This window comes from Anomaloglossus baeobatrachus, chromosome 7 (genome assembly GCF_048569485.1).
Source record: "Anomaloglossus baeobatrachus isolate aAnoBae1 chromosome 7, aAnoBae1.hap1, whole genome shotgun sequence".
Lineage (NCBI taxonomy): Eukaryota > Metazoa > Chordata > Amphibia > Anura > Aromobatidae > Anomaloglossus > Anomaloglossus baeobatrachus.
The window spans coordinates 219,054,732-219,069,993 of record NC_134359.1 but is presented as its reverse complement, the minus strand read 5'-3'; the positions used below and the strand labels follow the sequence as shown (position 1 = coordinate 219,069,993).

Sequence of the window (15,262 nt, the reverse complement as noted above, 5' to 3'; positions counted from 1 at the left end):
CAGAACTTCCCCACATCCCGACCGAGCCGATGCTCTTCTGCAGGCGGTGTGCTCTCTAAGGGCAGAAGGAGTGGTGATCCCTGTTCCTCTTCAGGAACGAGGTCAAGGTTTTTACTCCAATCTATTTGTGGTGCCAAAAAAGGACGGCTCTTTCCGTCCTGTTCTGGACCTAAAACTGCTCAACAAGCACGTGAAAACCAGGCGGTTCCGGATGGAATCCCTCCGCTCCGTCATTGCCTCGATGTCTCAAGGAGATTTCCTAGCATCAATAGACATCAAAGATGCTTATCTCCACGTGCCGATTGCTCCAGAGCACCAGCGTTTTCTACGCTTCGTTATAGGAGACGAACACCTTCAGTTCGTAGCCCTGCCATTTGGTCTGGCGACAGCCCCACGGGTTTTCACCAAGGTCATGGCAGCAGTGGTAGCAGTCTTGCACTCTCAGGGACACTCGGTGATCCCTTACTTGGACGATCTACTTGTCAAGGCACCCTCTCAAGAGGCATGCCAACACAGCCTGAACGTTGCGCTGGAGACTCTCCAGACTTTCGGGTGGATCATCAACTTTTCAAAGTCAAATCTGTCACCGACCCAATCACTAACATATCTTGGCATGGAGTTTCATACTCTCTCAGCGACAGTGAAGCTTCCGATGGACAAGCAGCGTTCACTACAGACAGGGGTGCACTCTCTCCTTCAAGGCCAGTCGCACCCCTTAAGGCGCCTCATGCACTTCCTGGGGAAGATGGTGGCAGCAATGGAGGCAGTCCCGTTTGCGCAGTTTCATCTGCGCCCACTTCAATGGGACATTCTCCGCCAATGGGACGGGAAGTCGACGTCCTTAGACAGGAAAGTCTCCCTTTCCCAGACGGCCAAGGACTCTCTTCAATGGTGGCTTCTTCCCACCTCATTATCACAAGGAAGGTCCTTCCTACCCCCATCCTGGGCGGTGGTCACGACAGACGCGAGTCTGTCAGGGTGGGGAGCAGTTGTTCTCCACCACAGGGCTCAGGGTACGTGGACTCAGCAGGAGTCCACCCTTCAGATCAATGTTCTGGAAATCAGGGCAGTGTATCTTGCCCTACAAGCCTTCCAGCAGTGGCTGGAAGGAAAGCAGATCCGAATTCAGTCGGACAACTCCACAGCGGTGGCATACATCAACCACCAAGGCGGGACACGCAGTCGGCAAGCCTTCCAGGAAGTCCGGCGGATTCTGATGTGGGTGGAAGCCACGGCCTCCACCATATCCGCAGTTCACATCCCCGGCGTAGAAAACTGGGAAGCGGACTTCCTCAGTCGCCAGGGTATGGACGCAGGGGAATGGTCCCTTCACCCGGACGTGTTTCAGGAAATCTGTCGCCGCTGGGGAAGGCCGGACGTCGACATAATGGCGTCCCGGCACAACAACAAGGTTCCAACTTTCATGGCACGGTCTCGCGATCACAGAGCTCTGGCGGCAGACGCCTTAGTGCAAGATTGGTCGCAGTTCCAACTGCCCTATGTGTTTCCCCCTCTGGCACTCTTGCCCAGAGTGCTACGCAAGATCAGGTCCGATTGCCGCCGCGTCCTGCTCGTCGCCCCAGACTGGCCGAGAAGGTCGTGGTATCCGGATCTGTGGCATCTCACGGTCGGCCAACCGTGGGCGCTACCAGACCGGCCAGACTTACTGTCACAAGGGCCGTTTTTCCATCTGAATTCTGCGGCCCTGAACCTGACTGTGTGGCCATTGAGTCCTGGATACTAGCATCTTCAGGATTATCTCAAGGGGTCGTGGCCACCATGAGACAGGCTAGGAAGCCCACGTCTGCTAAGATCTACCACAGAACGTGGAAGATTTTCTTATCCTGGTGCTCGGCACAGGGAGTGTCCCCCTGGCCATTTGCATTGCCTACTTTTCTTTCCTTCCTGCAATCTGGTTTGGAAAAAGGCTTATCGCTCGGCTCCCTTAAAGGGCAAGTCTCAGCGCTATCGGTATTTTTTCAAAAGCGTCTAGCACGACTTCCTCAGGTACGCACGTTCCTGCAGGGGGTTTGTCACATCGTCCCTCCGTACAAACGGCCGTTAGATCCATGGGATCTGAACAGGGTACTAGTTGCTCTCCAGAAGCCGCCCTTCGAGCCTCTGAAGGATGTTTCACTTTCTCGACTCTCACAGAAAGTGGCCTTTCTGGTAGCGGTCACGTCTCTTCGGAGGGTATCCGAGCTGGCAGCGCTGTCATCCAAAGCTCCCTTCCTGGTTTTTCACCAGGACAAGGTAGTGCTGCGCCCGATTCAGGAGTTTCTCCCTAAGGTGGTATCCTCTTTTCATCTCAATCAGGATATCTCCTTACCTTCCTTTTGTCCTCATCCAGTTCATCGGTATGAAAAGGATTTGCATTTGTTGGATCTCGTGAGAGCACTCAGAATCTACATTTCCCGCACGGCGCCCCTGCGCCGCTCGGATGCACTCTTTGTCCTTGTCGCTGGTAAGCGCAAAGGATCGTAGGCTTCCAAATCACCCTGGCTCGATGGATCAAGGAACCAATTCTTGAAGCCTACCGTTCTGCTGGGCTTCCGGTTCCATCAGGGCTGAAGGCCCATTCTACCAGAGCCGTGGGTGCGTCCTGGGCATTACGACACCAGGCTACGGCTCAACAGGTGTGCCAGGCAGCTACCTGGTCGAGTCTGCACACTTTCACCAAACATTATCAGGTGCATACCTACGCTTCGGCGGACGCCAGCCTAGGTAGAAGAGTCCTGCAGGCGGCGGTTGCCTCCTCGTAGGAGAGGGCTGTTTTGCAGCTCTAACTTGAGGTATTACTTTACCCACCCAGGGACTGCTTTTGGACGTCCCAATCGTCTGGGTCTCCCAATGGAGCGCCGAAGAAGGGAATTTTGTTACTTACCGTAAATTCCTTTTCTTCTAGCTCCAATTGGGAGACCCAGCACCCGCCCTGTTTCCTTCGGGATTTTTGGTTTTTTCGGGTACACATGTTCATGTTGAACGGTTTCAGTTCTCCGATGTTACTTCGGATTGAATTTGTTTAAACCAGTTATTGGCTTTCCTCCTTCTTGCTTTAGCACTAAAACTGAGCAGCCCGTGATCCCACGGGGGGTGTATAGCCAGAAGGGGAGGGGCCTTATACTTTTTAGTGTAATGCTTTGTGTGGCCTCCGGAGGCAGTAGCTATACACCCAATCGTCTGGGTCTCCCAATTGGAGCTAGAAGAAAAGGAATTTACGGTAAGTAACAAAATTCCCTTCTTTCTGGACCACGCTGACTTCAGAGAAGCAGTCCAGAAACACCATGCTTATCCAGATAAGCGTTTCTCCAAACGTCTTAAGGATACACGTTATCCCTTTCCCCCTGACGTGGTCAAACGCTGGACCCAGTGTCCAAAGGTGGACCCCCCAATCTCCAGGCTTGCGGCTAGATCCATAGTTGCAGTGGAAGATGGGGCTTCACTTAAAGATGCCAATGACAGACAGATGGACCTTTGGTTGAAATCTGTCTATGAAGCTATCGGCGCGTCGTTTGCTCCAGCATTCGCAGCCGTGTGGGCACTCCAAGCTATTTCAGCTGGTCTGGCGCAGGTGGACTCTGTCATACGTCCATCAGTGCCGCAAGTGGCGTCCTTGACCTCGCAAATGTCTGCGTTTGCGACTTACGCTATCAATGCGGTCTTGGACTCTACCAGCCGTACGTCAATGGCGTCCGCCAACTCTGTGGTTTTACGCAGAGCCTTATGGTTAAAGGAATGGAAAGCAGATTCTGCTTCCAAAAAATGCTTAACCAGTTTGCCATTATCTCAAGACAGACTGTTTGGGGAGCAATTGGCTGAAATCATTAAACAGTCCAAGGGTAAGGACTCTTCCTTACCCCAGCCCAGATCAAGCAAACCTCAACAGTGGAGGGGACAGTCGAGGTTTCGGTCCTTTCGAGGTTCGGGCAGGGCCCAATTCTCCTCGTCCAAAAGGACTCAGAAGGAGCAGAGGAGCTCAGATTCCTGGCGGACTCACTCACGCCCAAAGAAAGCAGCCGGAGGAACCGCTTCCAAGCCGGCTGCCTCATGACTTTCGGCCTCCTCTCTCCGCATCCTCGGTCGGTGGCAGGCTCTCCCGCTTTTGCGGCATTTGGCTGCCACAGGTCAAAGACCGGTGGGTAACAGACATTTTGTCTCACGGGTACCGGATAGAGTTCAGTTCTCGTCCTCCGCCTCGGTTCTTCAGAACTTCCCCACATCCCGACCGAGCCGATGCTCTTCTGCAGGCGGTGTGCTCTCTAAGGGCAGAAGGAGTGGTGATCCCTGTTCCTCTTCAGGAACGAGGTCAAGGTTTTTACTCCAATCTGTTTGTGGTGCCAAAAAAGGACGGCTCTTTCCGTCCTGTTCTGGACCTAAAACTGCTCAACAAGCACGTGAAAACCAGGCGGTTCCGGATGGAATCTCTCCGCTCCGTCATTGCCTCAATGTCTCAAGGAGATTTCCTAGCATCAATAGACATCAAGGATGCTTATCTCCACGTGCCGATTGCTCCAGAGCACCAGCGTTTTCTACGCTTCGTTATAGGAGACGAACACCTTCAGTTCGTAGCCCTGCCATTTGGTCTGGCGACAGCCCCACGGGTTTTCACCAAGGTCATGGCAGCAGTGGTAGCAGTCTTGCACTCTCAGGGACACTCGGTGATCCCTTACTTGGACGATCTACTTGTCAAGGCACCCTCTCAAGAGGCATGCCAACACAGCCTGAACGTTGCGCTGGAGACTCTCCAGACTTTCGGGTGGATCATCAACTTTTCAAAGTCAAATCTGTCACCGACCCAATCACTAACATATCTTGGCATGGAGTTTCATACTCTCTCAGCGATAGTGAAGCTTCCGATGGACAAGCAGCGTTCACTACAGACAGGGGTGCACTCTCTCCTTCAAGGCCAGTCGCACCCCTTAAGACGCCTCATGCACTTCCTGGGGAAGATGGTGGCAGCAATGGAGGCAGTCCCGTTTGCGCAGTTTCATCTGCGCCCACTTCAATGGGACATTCTCCGCCAATGGGACGGGAAGTCGACGTCCTTAGACAGGAAAGTCTCCCTTTCCCAGACGGCCAAGGACTCTCTTCAATGGTGGCTTCTTCCCACCTCATTATCACAAGGAAGGTCCTTCCTACCCCCATCCTGGGCGGTGGTCACGACAGACGCGAGTCTGTCAGGGTGGGGAGCAGTTTTTCTCCACCACAGGGCTCAGGGTACGTGGACTCAGCAGGAGTCCACCCTTCAGATCAATGTTCTGGAAATCAGGGCAGTGTATCTTGCCCTACAAGCCTTCCAGCAGTGGCTGGAAGGAAAGCAGATCCGAATTCAGTCGGACAACTCCACAGCGGTGGCATACATCAACCACCAAGGCGGGACACGCAGTCGGCAAGCCTTCCAGGAAGTCCGGCGGATTCTGATGTGGGTGGAAGCCACGGGCTCCACCATATCCGCAGTTCACATCCCCGGCGTAGAAAACTGGGAAGCGGACTTCCTCAGTCGCCAGGGTATGGACGCAGGGGAATGGTCCCTTCACCCGGACGTGTTTCAGGAAATATGTCGCCGCTGGGGAAGGCCGGACGTCGACCTAATGGCGTCCCGGCACAACAACAAGGTCCCAACTTTCATGGCACGGTCTCGCGATCACAGAGCTCTGGCGGCAGACGCCTTAGTGCAAGATTGGTCGCAGTTCCAGCTGCCCTATGTGTTTCCCCCTCTGGCACTCTTGCCCAGAGTGCTACGCAAGATCAGGTCCGATTGCCGCCGCGTCCTGCTCGTCGCCCCAGACTGGCCGAGGAGGTCGTGGTATCCGGATCTGTGGCATCTCACGGTCGGCCAACCGTGGGCGCTACCAGACCGGCCAGACTTACTGTCACAAGGGCCGTTTTTCCATCTGAATTCTACGGCCCTGAACCTGACTGTGTGGCCATTGAGTCCTGGATACTAGCATCTTCAGGATTATCTCAAGGGGTCGTGGCCACCATGAGACAGGCTAGGAAGCCCACGTCTGCTAAGATCTACCACAGAACGTGGAAGATTTTCTTATCCTGGTGCTCAGCACAGGGAGTGTCCCCCTGGCCATTTGCATTGCCTACTTTTCTTTCCTTCCTGCAATCTGGTTTGGAAAAAGGCTTATCGCTCGGCTCCCTTAAGGTCCAGTCACACTAAGCAACTTACCAGCGATCCCAACAACGATAGGGATCGCTGGTAAGTTGCTAGGAGGTTGCTGGTGAGCTGTCACACTGCGACGCTCCAGCGATCCCACCAGCAACCTGACCTGGCAGGGATCGCTGGAGCGTGGCTACACGAGTTGCTGGTGAGCTCACCAGCAACCAGTGACCAGCCCCCAGTCTCCTAGTTACAGCACACATCAGGTTAATTAACCCGATGTGTGCTGCAGCTAAATGTGCACAGAGCAGGGAGCAGCGCACACTGAGCGCTGGCTCCTTGCTCTCCTAGTTACAGCACACATCGGGTTAATTGCCTGATGTGTGCTGCAGCTACATGTGCACAGAGCAGGAGCCGGCAGCACAGGCAGTGAGAGCGGAGGAGGCTGGTATCAAAGGTAAATATCGGGTAACCAAGGACAGGGCTTCTTGGTTACCCGATGTTTACATTAGTTACCAGCCTCAGCAGAAGCCGGCTCCTGCTGCCTGCACATTCAGTTGTTGCTGTCTCGCTGTCACACACAGCGATCTGTGCTTCACAGCTGGACAGCAACAACTAAAAAATGGCCCAGGACATTCAGCAACAACCAACGACCTCACAGCAGGGGCCAGGTTGTTGCTGGATGTCACACACAGCAACATCGCTAGCAACGTCACAAAAGTTGTTCGTTACCAGCGATGTTGCTAGCGATGTTGCTTAGTGTGACGGGGCCTTTAAAGGGCAAGTCTCAGCGCTATCTGTGTTTTTTCAAAAGCGTCTAGCACGACTTCCTCAGGTACGCACGTTCCTGCAGGGGGTTTGTCACATCGTCCCTCCGTACAAACGGCCGTTAGATCCATGGGATCTGAACAGGGTACTAGTTGCTCTCCAGAAGCCGCCCTTCGAGCCTCTGAGAGATGTTTCACTTTCTCGACTCTCACAGAAAGTGACCTTTCTGGTAGCGGTCACGTCTCTTCGGAGGGTATCCGAGCTGGCAGCGCTGTCATCCAAAGCTCCCTTCCTGGTTTTTCACCAGGACAAGGTAGTGCTGCGCCCGATTCAGGAGTTTCTCCCTAAGGTGGTATCCTCTTTTCATCTCAATCAGGATATCTCCTTACCTTCCTTTTGTCCTCATCCAGTTCATCGGTATGAAAAGGATTTGCATTTGTTGGATCTCGTGAGAGCACTCAGAATCTACATTTCCCGCACGGCGCCCCTGCGCCGCTCGGATGCACTCTTTGTCCTTGTCGCTGGTAAGCGCAAAGGATCGCAGGCTTCCAAATCCACCCTGGCTCGATGGATCAAGGAACCAATTCTTGAAGCCTACCGTTCTGCTGGGCTTCCGGTTCCATCAGGGCTGAAGGCCCATTCTACCAGAGCCGTGGGTGCGTCCTGGGCATTACGACACCAGGCTACGGCTCAACAGGTGTGCCAGGCAGCTACCTGGTCGAGTCTGCACACTTTCACCAAACATTATCAGGTGCATACCTACGCTTCGGCGGACGCCAACCTAGGTAGAAGAGTCCTGCAGGCGGCGGTTGCCTCCTCGTAGGGGAGGGCTGTTTTGCAGCTCTAACTTGAGGTATTAATTTACCCACCCAGGGACTGCTTTTGGACGTCCCAATCGTCTGGGTCTCCCAATGGAGCGCCGAAGAAGAAGGGAATTTTGTTACTTACCGTAAATTCCTTTTCTTCTAGCTCCAATTGGGAGACCCAGCACCCGCCCTGTTTCCTTCGGGATTTTTGTTTTTTTCGGGTACACATGTTGTTCATGTTGAACGGTTTCAGTTCTCCGATGTTACTTCGGATTGAATTTGTTTAAACCAGTTATTGGCTTTCCTCCTTCTTGCTTTAGCACTAAAACTGAGCAGCCCGTGATCCCACGGGGGGTGTATAGCCAGAAGGGGAGGGGCCTTACACTTTTTAGTGTAATGCTTTGTGTGGCCTCCGGAGGCAGTAGCTATACACCCAATCGTCTGGGTCTCCCAATTGGAGCTAGAAGAAAAGGAATTTACGGTAAGTAACAAAATTCCCTTCTTTGATGATTAGTGGGAATTTCAGAATCCAGAATCGTACTCGTCAAAACTTTTGACATTCACCATAACATGTAAGACGTTTCTCAATAAGGCAGGTACACTTTTAAATGCTTTATTACAAGGTTATGCATCCAATGGCACAGGTCCATACCGCAGTTAATAGGTCCCTTCATAGAACTCTGACCTTGCTGGTCTTCTAGAGAGGACTGAGACTTTGGTCCTGTCATCCCTTCTATTAGATAGGAGGAGAGCTGAGAGAAGGGTGTGTAATGTGACACAGCTAAACTCAGCTGCACTGCCCCCCTCCCCCACACTGACTCAAGCTGGAGGTCAGATCTGTATCATTATATCTCACGCTGAGATATCTGCTGTAAGCTATGGTGGGGGCGTGTTCTTCTAGCATTTGAGTGTTGCTGCCTGGTTATGATTGGTCAGCATCCTACAGGGGAAATATGTACACGCCTCCAGTGAAAACTGTCCGGTAACACCCACTTAAACTTAAAGGGAACAAATCACCAGGATTTTCATATATAAGGTAACGCCAGTGCTATACTGGCACTATCGGGCAGATTCTCTACATACCATTACTGGTCAGCTAGGATGGTAAGGTTTTGAAATCCGAAAATCCTGGTGCTGGGTTCCCTTTAAAGAAAATTAGCACATTTGCAGCCAAATAGTTTGATTGCTAATACTCTGGATACTTTCTTTTTTAATTCTGACTCCGGATTTAATAGTGGCTGTAGAATGAAACTGTCCAGTTCAAAAAGGGCGATTTGGGATGCTGAGTTCAACTTTGTCAGCTTCGATATATTTAATAAGCTGGTGAGGACTGGTCACAATTAGTAACTTTACCTCTGTGGGTATGTGAGTTGTCTTATTTATTGTGGATCTGTCATGACATTTCACATAGAAACTATACATTATTAAAAAGAGAAGTTAGATGTGATGACTCTGGGGTCATGGTTTATGGTTGTAGGATCCTGGTATTAAAATGAGCAGCGATAGTGTGAGAGAGCTTATAAATCCAAGCGTATTGTGTTTCCACCCCTTGGGCCTTACGGACTTCTGCAGCTTGTACTGAGCAGTGTGAGATCTTGGCAGAGCGAGGGGTACACTGAGGCAGGAAAGTAATGATGAAGAAAAATCTAAAAAGTTTGTAATAGGAAAGAGCGAGTAGTGGCCAAATGATGGGGACACTTTCTTCAGCAAAACAGCTCCTCTTGTTTCTTAGATAACATGCACCTTTTCTTATGAGATTCTACTTTGTGTCTCCTCTTTCCCCCACTCCCTTCTCCAGTCTTTGAATCCTTCATTGACTATGTTGCTGTGGAGCAGCTGGATGGTGACAACAAGTATGATGCTGGAGAACATGGCTTGCAGGTGAGTGCGTATGAGTAATGTTACATTGTCTCTGAATGCTGGCTTGTCTGACACATAGGCAGGTGGGTTGTATGGCCAGTAATATTTCCTCCGATCTCACTAGTCATAGCTGCTATAAATAATGGGCCTGAAATTCGCGTATGTATGTGACTCATGACGACCCCGGAGATGACTTGCATCCATGTCTGACACATCGCAAGCACACAGCAGTTTATATACAGAAACCCGGTGAAGAATATGTCTCGCCTCCAAACATTTCTGAGATCAGCATTCAGGATTTGAACAAGTTATATAAGGAAAGTTGCAAATATACTTTATACACCGCTCAGCAGCTTTCATGGATTAGTGTAACCCAGGGGTGGGGAACCTCCGACCCGCGGGCCGTATACGGCCCGTGACGACATTTTATGCGGCCCCCGGGCACATTCCCGGGGACCATTGTGCTTTGGTGGCAGCCGCACTTTTCCCGGCTGCCGGCCCTTTAAATCCCACTGCCTGATGCCCTGTGGGTAGATGCTAGAATGTATGGGCTCTCTCCAGATCCTGACTTCCAGGACCTGACTGCAGCCCATACATTCTAGGCTTATCCCCGGCCTGTGTGCTCTGGTGGGCGGGTAAGCAGCACGCTGCGATAAAGTCACACAGAAGAGCTGCAGCAGGTTTACCAGCCTCCCGAAACTGTGCTGTGTGTGTGTGTGACTCTCCCTCCCCCTCACTGCGAGTACTCAACCCATCGCTGCCCCCCCCCGCTCAGTGGTGTGTACCCCCTCGTACTGTGTGTACCCCCCAATGCTGTGTGTACCCCCTCGTGCTGTATGTACCCCCCAATGCTGTGTGTACCCCTTAATGCTGTGTGTACCCCTTAATGCTGTGTGTACCCCCTAATGCTGTGTGTACCCCTTAATGCTGTGTGTACCCCTTAATGCTGTGTGTACCCCTTAATGCTGTGTGTACCCCCTCGTGCTGTGTACCCCCTCGTGCTGTGTGTACCCCCTCGTGCTGTGTACCCCCTCGTGCTGTGTATACCCCCTCGTGCTGTGTATACCCCCTCGTGCTGTGTACCTCCTAGTACAGTGTGTATCCCCCAGTGCTGTATGTACCCCCTAGTGCTGTGTGTACCCCCTCGTGCTGTATGTACCCCCCAATGCTGTGTGTACCCCCTAGTGCAGTGTGTACCCCCTAGTGCAGTGTGTACCCCCTAGTACAGTGAGTACCCCCTAATGCTGTGTGTACCCCTTAATGCTGTGTACCCCCTAATGCTGTGTGTACCCCCTAATGCTGTGTGTACCCCTTAATGCTGTGTGTACCCCTTAATGCTGTGTGTACCCCTTAATGCTGTGTGTACCCCCTCGTGCTGTGTACCCCCTCGTGCTGTGTACCCCCTCGTGCTGTGTGTACCCCCTCGTGCTGTGTATACCCCCTCGTGCTGTGTATACCCCCTCGTGCTGTGTACCTCCTAGTACAGTGTGTATCCCCCAGTGCTGTATGTACCCCCTAGTGCTGTGTGTACCCCCTCGTGCTGTATGTACCCCCCAATGCTGTGTGTACCCCCTAGTGCAGTGTGTACCCCCTAGTGCAGTGTGTACCCCCTAGTGCAGTGTGTACCCCCTAGTACAGTGTGTATTCCCTAATGCTGTGTGTACCCCCTAATGCTGTGTGTACCCCCTAATGCTGTGTGTACCCCTTAATGCCGTGTGTACTCCCTTGTGCTGTGTACTCCCTTGTGCTGTGTACCCCTTAATGCTGTGTGTACCCCCTCGTGCTGTGTACCCCCTCGTGCTGTGTACCCCCTCGTGCTGTGTACCCCCTCGTGCTGTGTACCCCCTCGTGCTGTGTGTACCCCCTCGTGCTGTGTGTACCCCCTCGTGCTGTGTGTACCCCCTCGTGCTGTGTATACCCCCTCGTGCTGTGTATACCCCCTCGTGCTGTGTACCTCCTAGTACAGTGTGTACCCCCCAATGCTGTGTGTACCCCCTAGTGCAGTGTGTACCCCCTAGTGCAGTGTACCCCCTAGTGCAGTGTACCCCCTAGTGCAGTGTGTACCCCCTAGTACAGTGAGTATTCCCTAATGCTGTGTGTACCCCCTAATGCTGTGTGTACCCCCTAATGCTGTGTGTACCCCTTAATGCCGTGTGTACTCCCTTGTGCTGTGTACTCCCTTGTGCTGTGTACTCCCTTGTGCTGTGTACCCCTTAATGCTGTGTGTACCCCCTCGTGCTGTGTACCCCCTCGTGCTGTGTGTACCCCCTCGTGCTGTGTGTACCCCCTCGTGCTGTGTGTACCCCCTCGTGCTGTGTGTACCCCCTCGTGCTGTGTGTACCCCCTCGTGCTGTGTACCTCCTAGTACAGTGTGTACCCCCAGGTGCTGTGTGTACCCCCTAGTGCTGTGTGTACCCCCTAATGCTGTGTACACCACAGTGCTGTGTACCCCCTCAGCGCGGTGTAACCCCTCACTGCTGTCCGTGCCCCCCCTAGTGCTGTCTGTACCCCCTGGGTGATGTCTATGCCCCCCCACCAGTGCTGTCCGCACCACCTAATGCTGTCCATGCTGCCACCAGTGCTGTCCATGCCACGGTGAGTGCTGTCTGTGCCCCCCCTTATGCTGTCCATGCTCCCCAGTGCTGTGTGCCACCCCTCAGTGCTCTTAACTCGCTACTGCTGTCTGTACCCTCCCACTGCTTTCTATGCTCCCCAGTCCGTGCTCTCCTGTTGATGTCTATGTTCCCCCAGACCTGTCTGTCTCCCTCGTGCTGCCACCCAGTGCAGTCCGTGCTGCCACCCAGTGCAGTCCGTGCTGCCACCCAGTGCAGTCCGTGCTGCCACCCAGTGCAGTGCGTGCTGCCACCAAGTGCTGTGCGTGTCCCCAGTAATGCCTGTGCCACCGCCAGGGCTGTCCATGCCCCCTACTGATGTATATGCCCCAGCCCCTCCTGTGATGTATATGCCCCATCCCCTCCTGTGATGTATATGCCCCAGCCCCTCCTGTGATGTGTACTCCCAGTGTCTCCTGTAATTTATGCGCCCCGGCCCCTCCTGTGATGTGTATGCCCCCAGCATCTCCAGACAGAGACAAACCTGGAAAAGCAGCTGTGAGAAACAAGATGATCAATATCACCGAACATCACAATCGTACCAAAGAGAAGCAGCTCCGGCCACCACAATAGGGGTGAGTTAATTAATCGTTTGACCAAATATAGCAGGGTTATTTTTCAGGTTGATAATGTTGTGCGGCCCCCAAAGGTTAGTAGGAAATTCCAAATGGCCCCCGGCAGTAAAAAGGTTCCCCACCCCTGGTGTAACCAGATGATCAAGTGTTTACCAGATGAAGACTCTGCAGTCGTGCGCTCCTGACCACTTTACACGGGAGATGTCTCATGCCTCTTAGAGGTTGTGGGCCGGTGGAAACGGTAGCAAAGGTCACGTGGCTTTCAGACGTTCATCTGGAACTTCAGAGCCCCATTCTCAGGATCTGTTATCAGATTTTCTTTAGCTGAAACCCCCAATCCTTAACATTTTAATATACAGTATATTGGAGAATTGTGGTGCTATGTCTGAATATTCCCAAACATTCTGTACACTTTTTTTTTTTTTTTTTTTTTTTTTAAATATTGACTGCAAGATCAGTGGTATATTTTCCCTTTTGATGCATATGTTAGAAAAATAACTGAAAATCCCCCTCTGATCGATCCCTATTAGGAGACTGTCAAGTCAAGAATGTTGAGTGACTGTGTACTGAAATCTCAATGCCTCTCTGCCCCTTTTATATATCTAATATAGAAAGCTCAGTGTATGTATGTATGCTAAAGGAATCCACACCGTCGCAGGTACAATCACGAAATTTTGCACAGACTCCCCATGTGACTCAGGGAATATCAGACTATGTTTGGGTGGTAAAATTTAACCCCATGCTTTCCAGTTACTCTACAAAAATCCTGCAGCCATTAAACTGAATGGAGCTGGGAGCTGCAGGCTATAAATAGCAACTGTCAGTGGTTGCTATAGGAACAAAATAAACTTAGTATATGAAGCTTACGTGTGCGGTAAAAAGATGTCGGTGGTGAGACGGATAGAGAGAGACAGAAAGACAAATACAGATGGCCGGGGGAAAGAGGCAAAGTGGGAGAGAGACAGACAGTTACTATCCCGGGTACTACAGCTAGTGTGTGTGTGTGTGAACGTGTGTATGTGTGTATATGTGTGTGTGTATGTATATGTATATATATATATATATATACATACACACCTCTCCATGTATTTATAAGCTGCGAAGTCATTTTTTTTTTCTCTCCATTTTTCAGGAAGCTGAGAAAGGAGTGAAATTTTTAACTTTACCTCCCGTGTTACATCTTCAACTAATGAGATTCATGTATGATCCGCAAACAGACCAGAACATCAAGATTAATGACAGGTAATGCACATTAACCTCGTACCACAACCTCCTCCGTAAACGTATAGGTGCTTCTATAAGGCTTCATAGAAAAGCTGCTTTAGAGGTTGTCTCCTATTGTTACATGGATGGCCTGTCCTTAGGATAGGTCATCGATGTCTGATCGGCCAGGGTCCGACACGGCACATCTGCCTCCCGTTCAGATCAATAGGAGGCGGCTGTATAGTACCCGGCCACTATCAGAAGATGGAGCAGCTCCGGAGCTGAGCATTTCTAGCTACCTGCTGCCGCCTCTGGGACAGAGAGCAGCTGATCAGCAGGGTGTCGGACCCCGGCCGATCACACATTGATGACCTATCCTAAGGACAGGCCATCAATGTAAAAGTAGTGGACAACCCTTTAAATTATAATGCCTGTCCTATAAGATGGGTATGTTTGCATAGTATTTTGTAAAAATAAACTTTGAAAATATATTTGGTCATTGGCAACACGCAGTAGAGTTGATCTGAGAAATGGCCACAATCTAGCAGAACAGTTGCTCCTCAGCTCTTCCTAAAGCGTGTAAGTACTGCACCAAGGTTATCCTGGTTGGCTGCTTATTCTAATACTGACTGCATCTTTCCCGTCTCACTGAATTTCCAATGCTGCGCAGGCAACCTTCCCTCATGTAGTGGCAAATGGGAGCACACACCGTTCTGGCCTGATCGGTTAGTCAAGCAGAGGGAGGGACAGGCGCTGGCAGGAATTAGGGGCTTCCAGTGCACTTTGGTGATCTCAGCCAGCCTCAATGCAGTGCTTACAAGCTCACTAAGCGAGAGCTTGTAAGCACTGGACATGTTTAATGCTATACCATCTTGTTTATGAACAGGAAAATAAAAAATAGTAGTTAGAGTAGGAGAATGGGGTTATATTTCGTTAAGTAGTCTTTCAAAGCGGCTTGTTTTACCGAATGACCCTTTAATTTAAATGTGTGATTTACCGTGTAGAAAGTGTCTCCCTTTGTCTGCCATGTTGTTGACTTGCCATTATATGTGTCTTGTTGCTTTTCAGGTTTGAGTTTCCAGAGCAGTTACCTTTGGATGAATTTCTGCAAAAGCCTGATGTCAAAGACCCCGCTAACTACATATTACACGCTGTGTTGGTGCACAGTGGAGACAACCATGGAGGGCACTATGTGGTTTATTTAAATCCTAAAGGAGAAGGCAAAGTAAGTGTTAATCCTCACTTGAGCAATCTTCTGTTGATGATATCATACATTGAGCACTCAGATTGATAAATCCGGTTAGGCACTGATCTGATAACTGCAATATT

General features: G+C 51.2%; 1 protein-coding gene across 2 annotated transcripts in view; it reads left to right on the top strand.

The window, feature by feature from the left end:
- USP7 (ubiquitin specific peptidase 7) overlaps positions 1–15,262 on the top strand; it is a 245,198-nt gene that overhangs the window by 104,543 nt on the left and 125,393 nt on the right. For both annotated transcript variants that reach the window (XM_075317906.1, XM_075317905.1), the window contains exons 11-13: positions 9,482–9,564; positions 13,863–13,972; positions 15,002–15,158. In XM_075317906.1, coding sequence (XP_075174021.1) covers positions 9,482–9,564; positions 13,863–13,972; positions 15,002–15,158 — 350 coding nt within the window. The remainder of the gene's footprint in view (positions 1–9,481; positions 9,565–13,862; positions 13,973–15,001; positions 15,159–15,262) is intronic.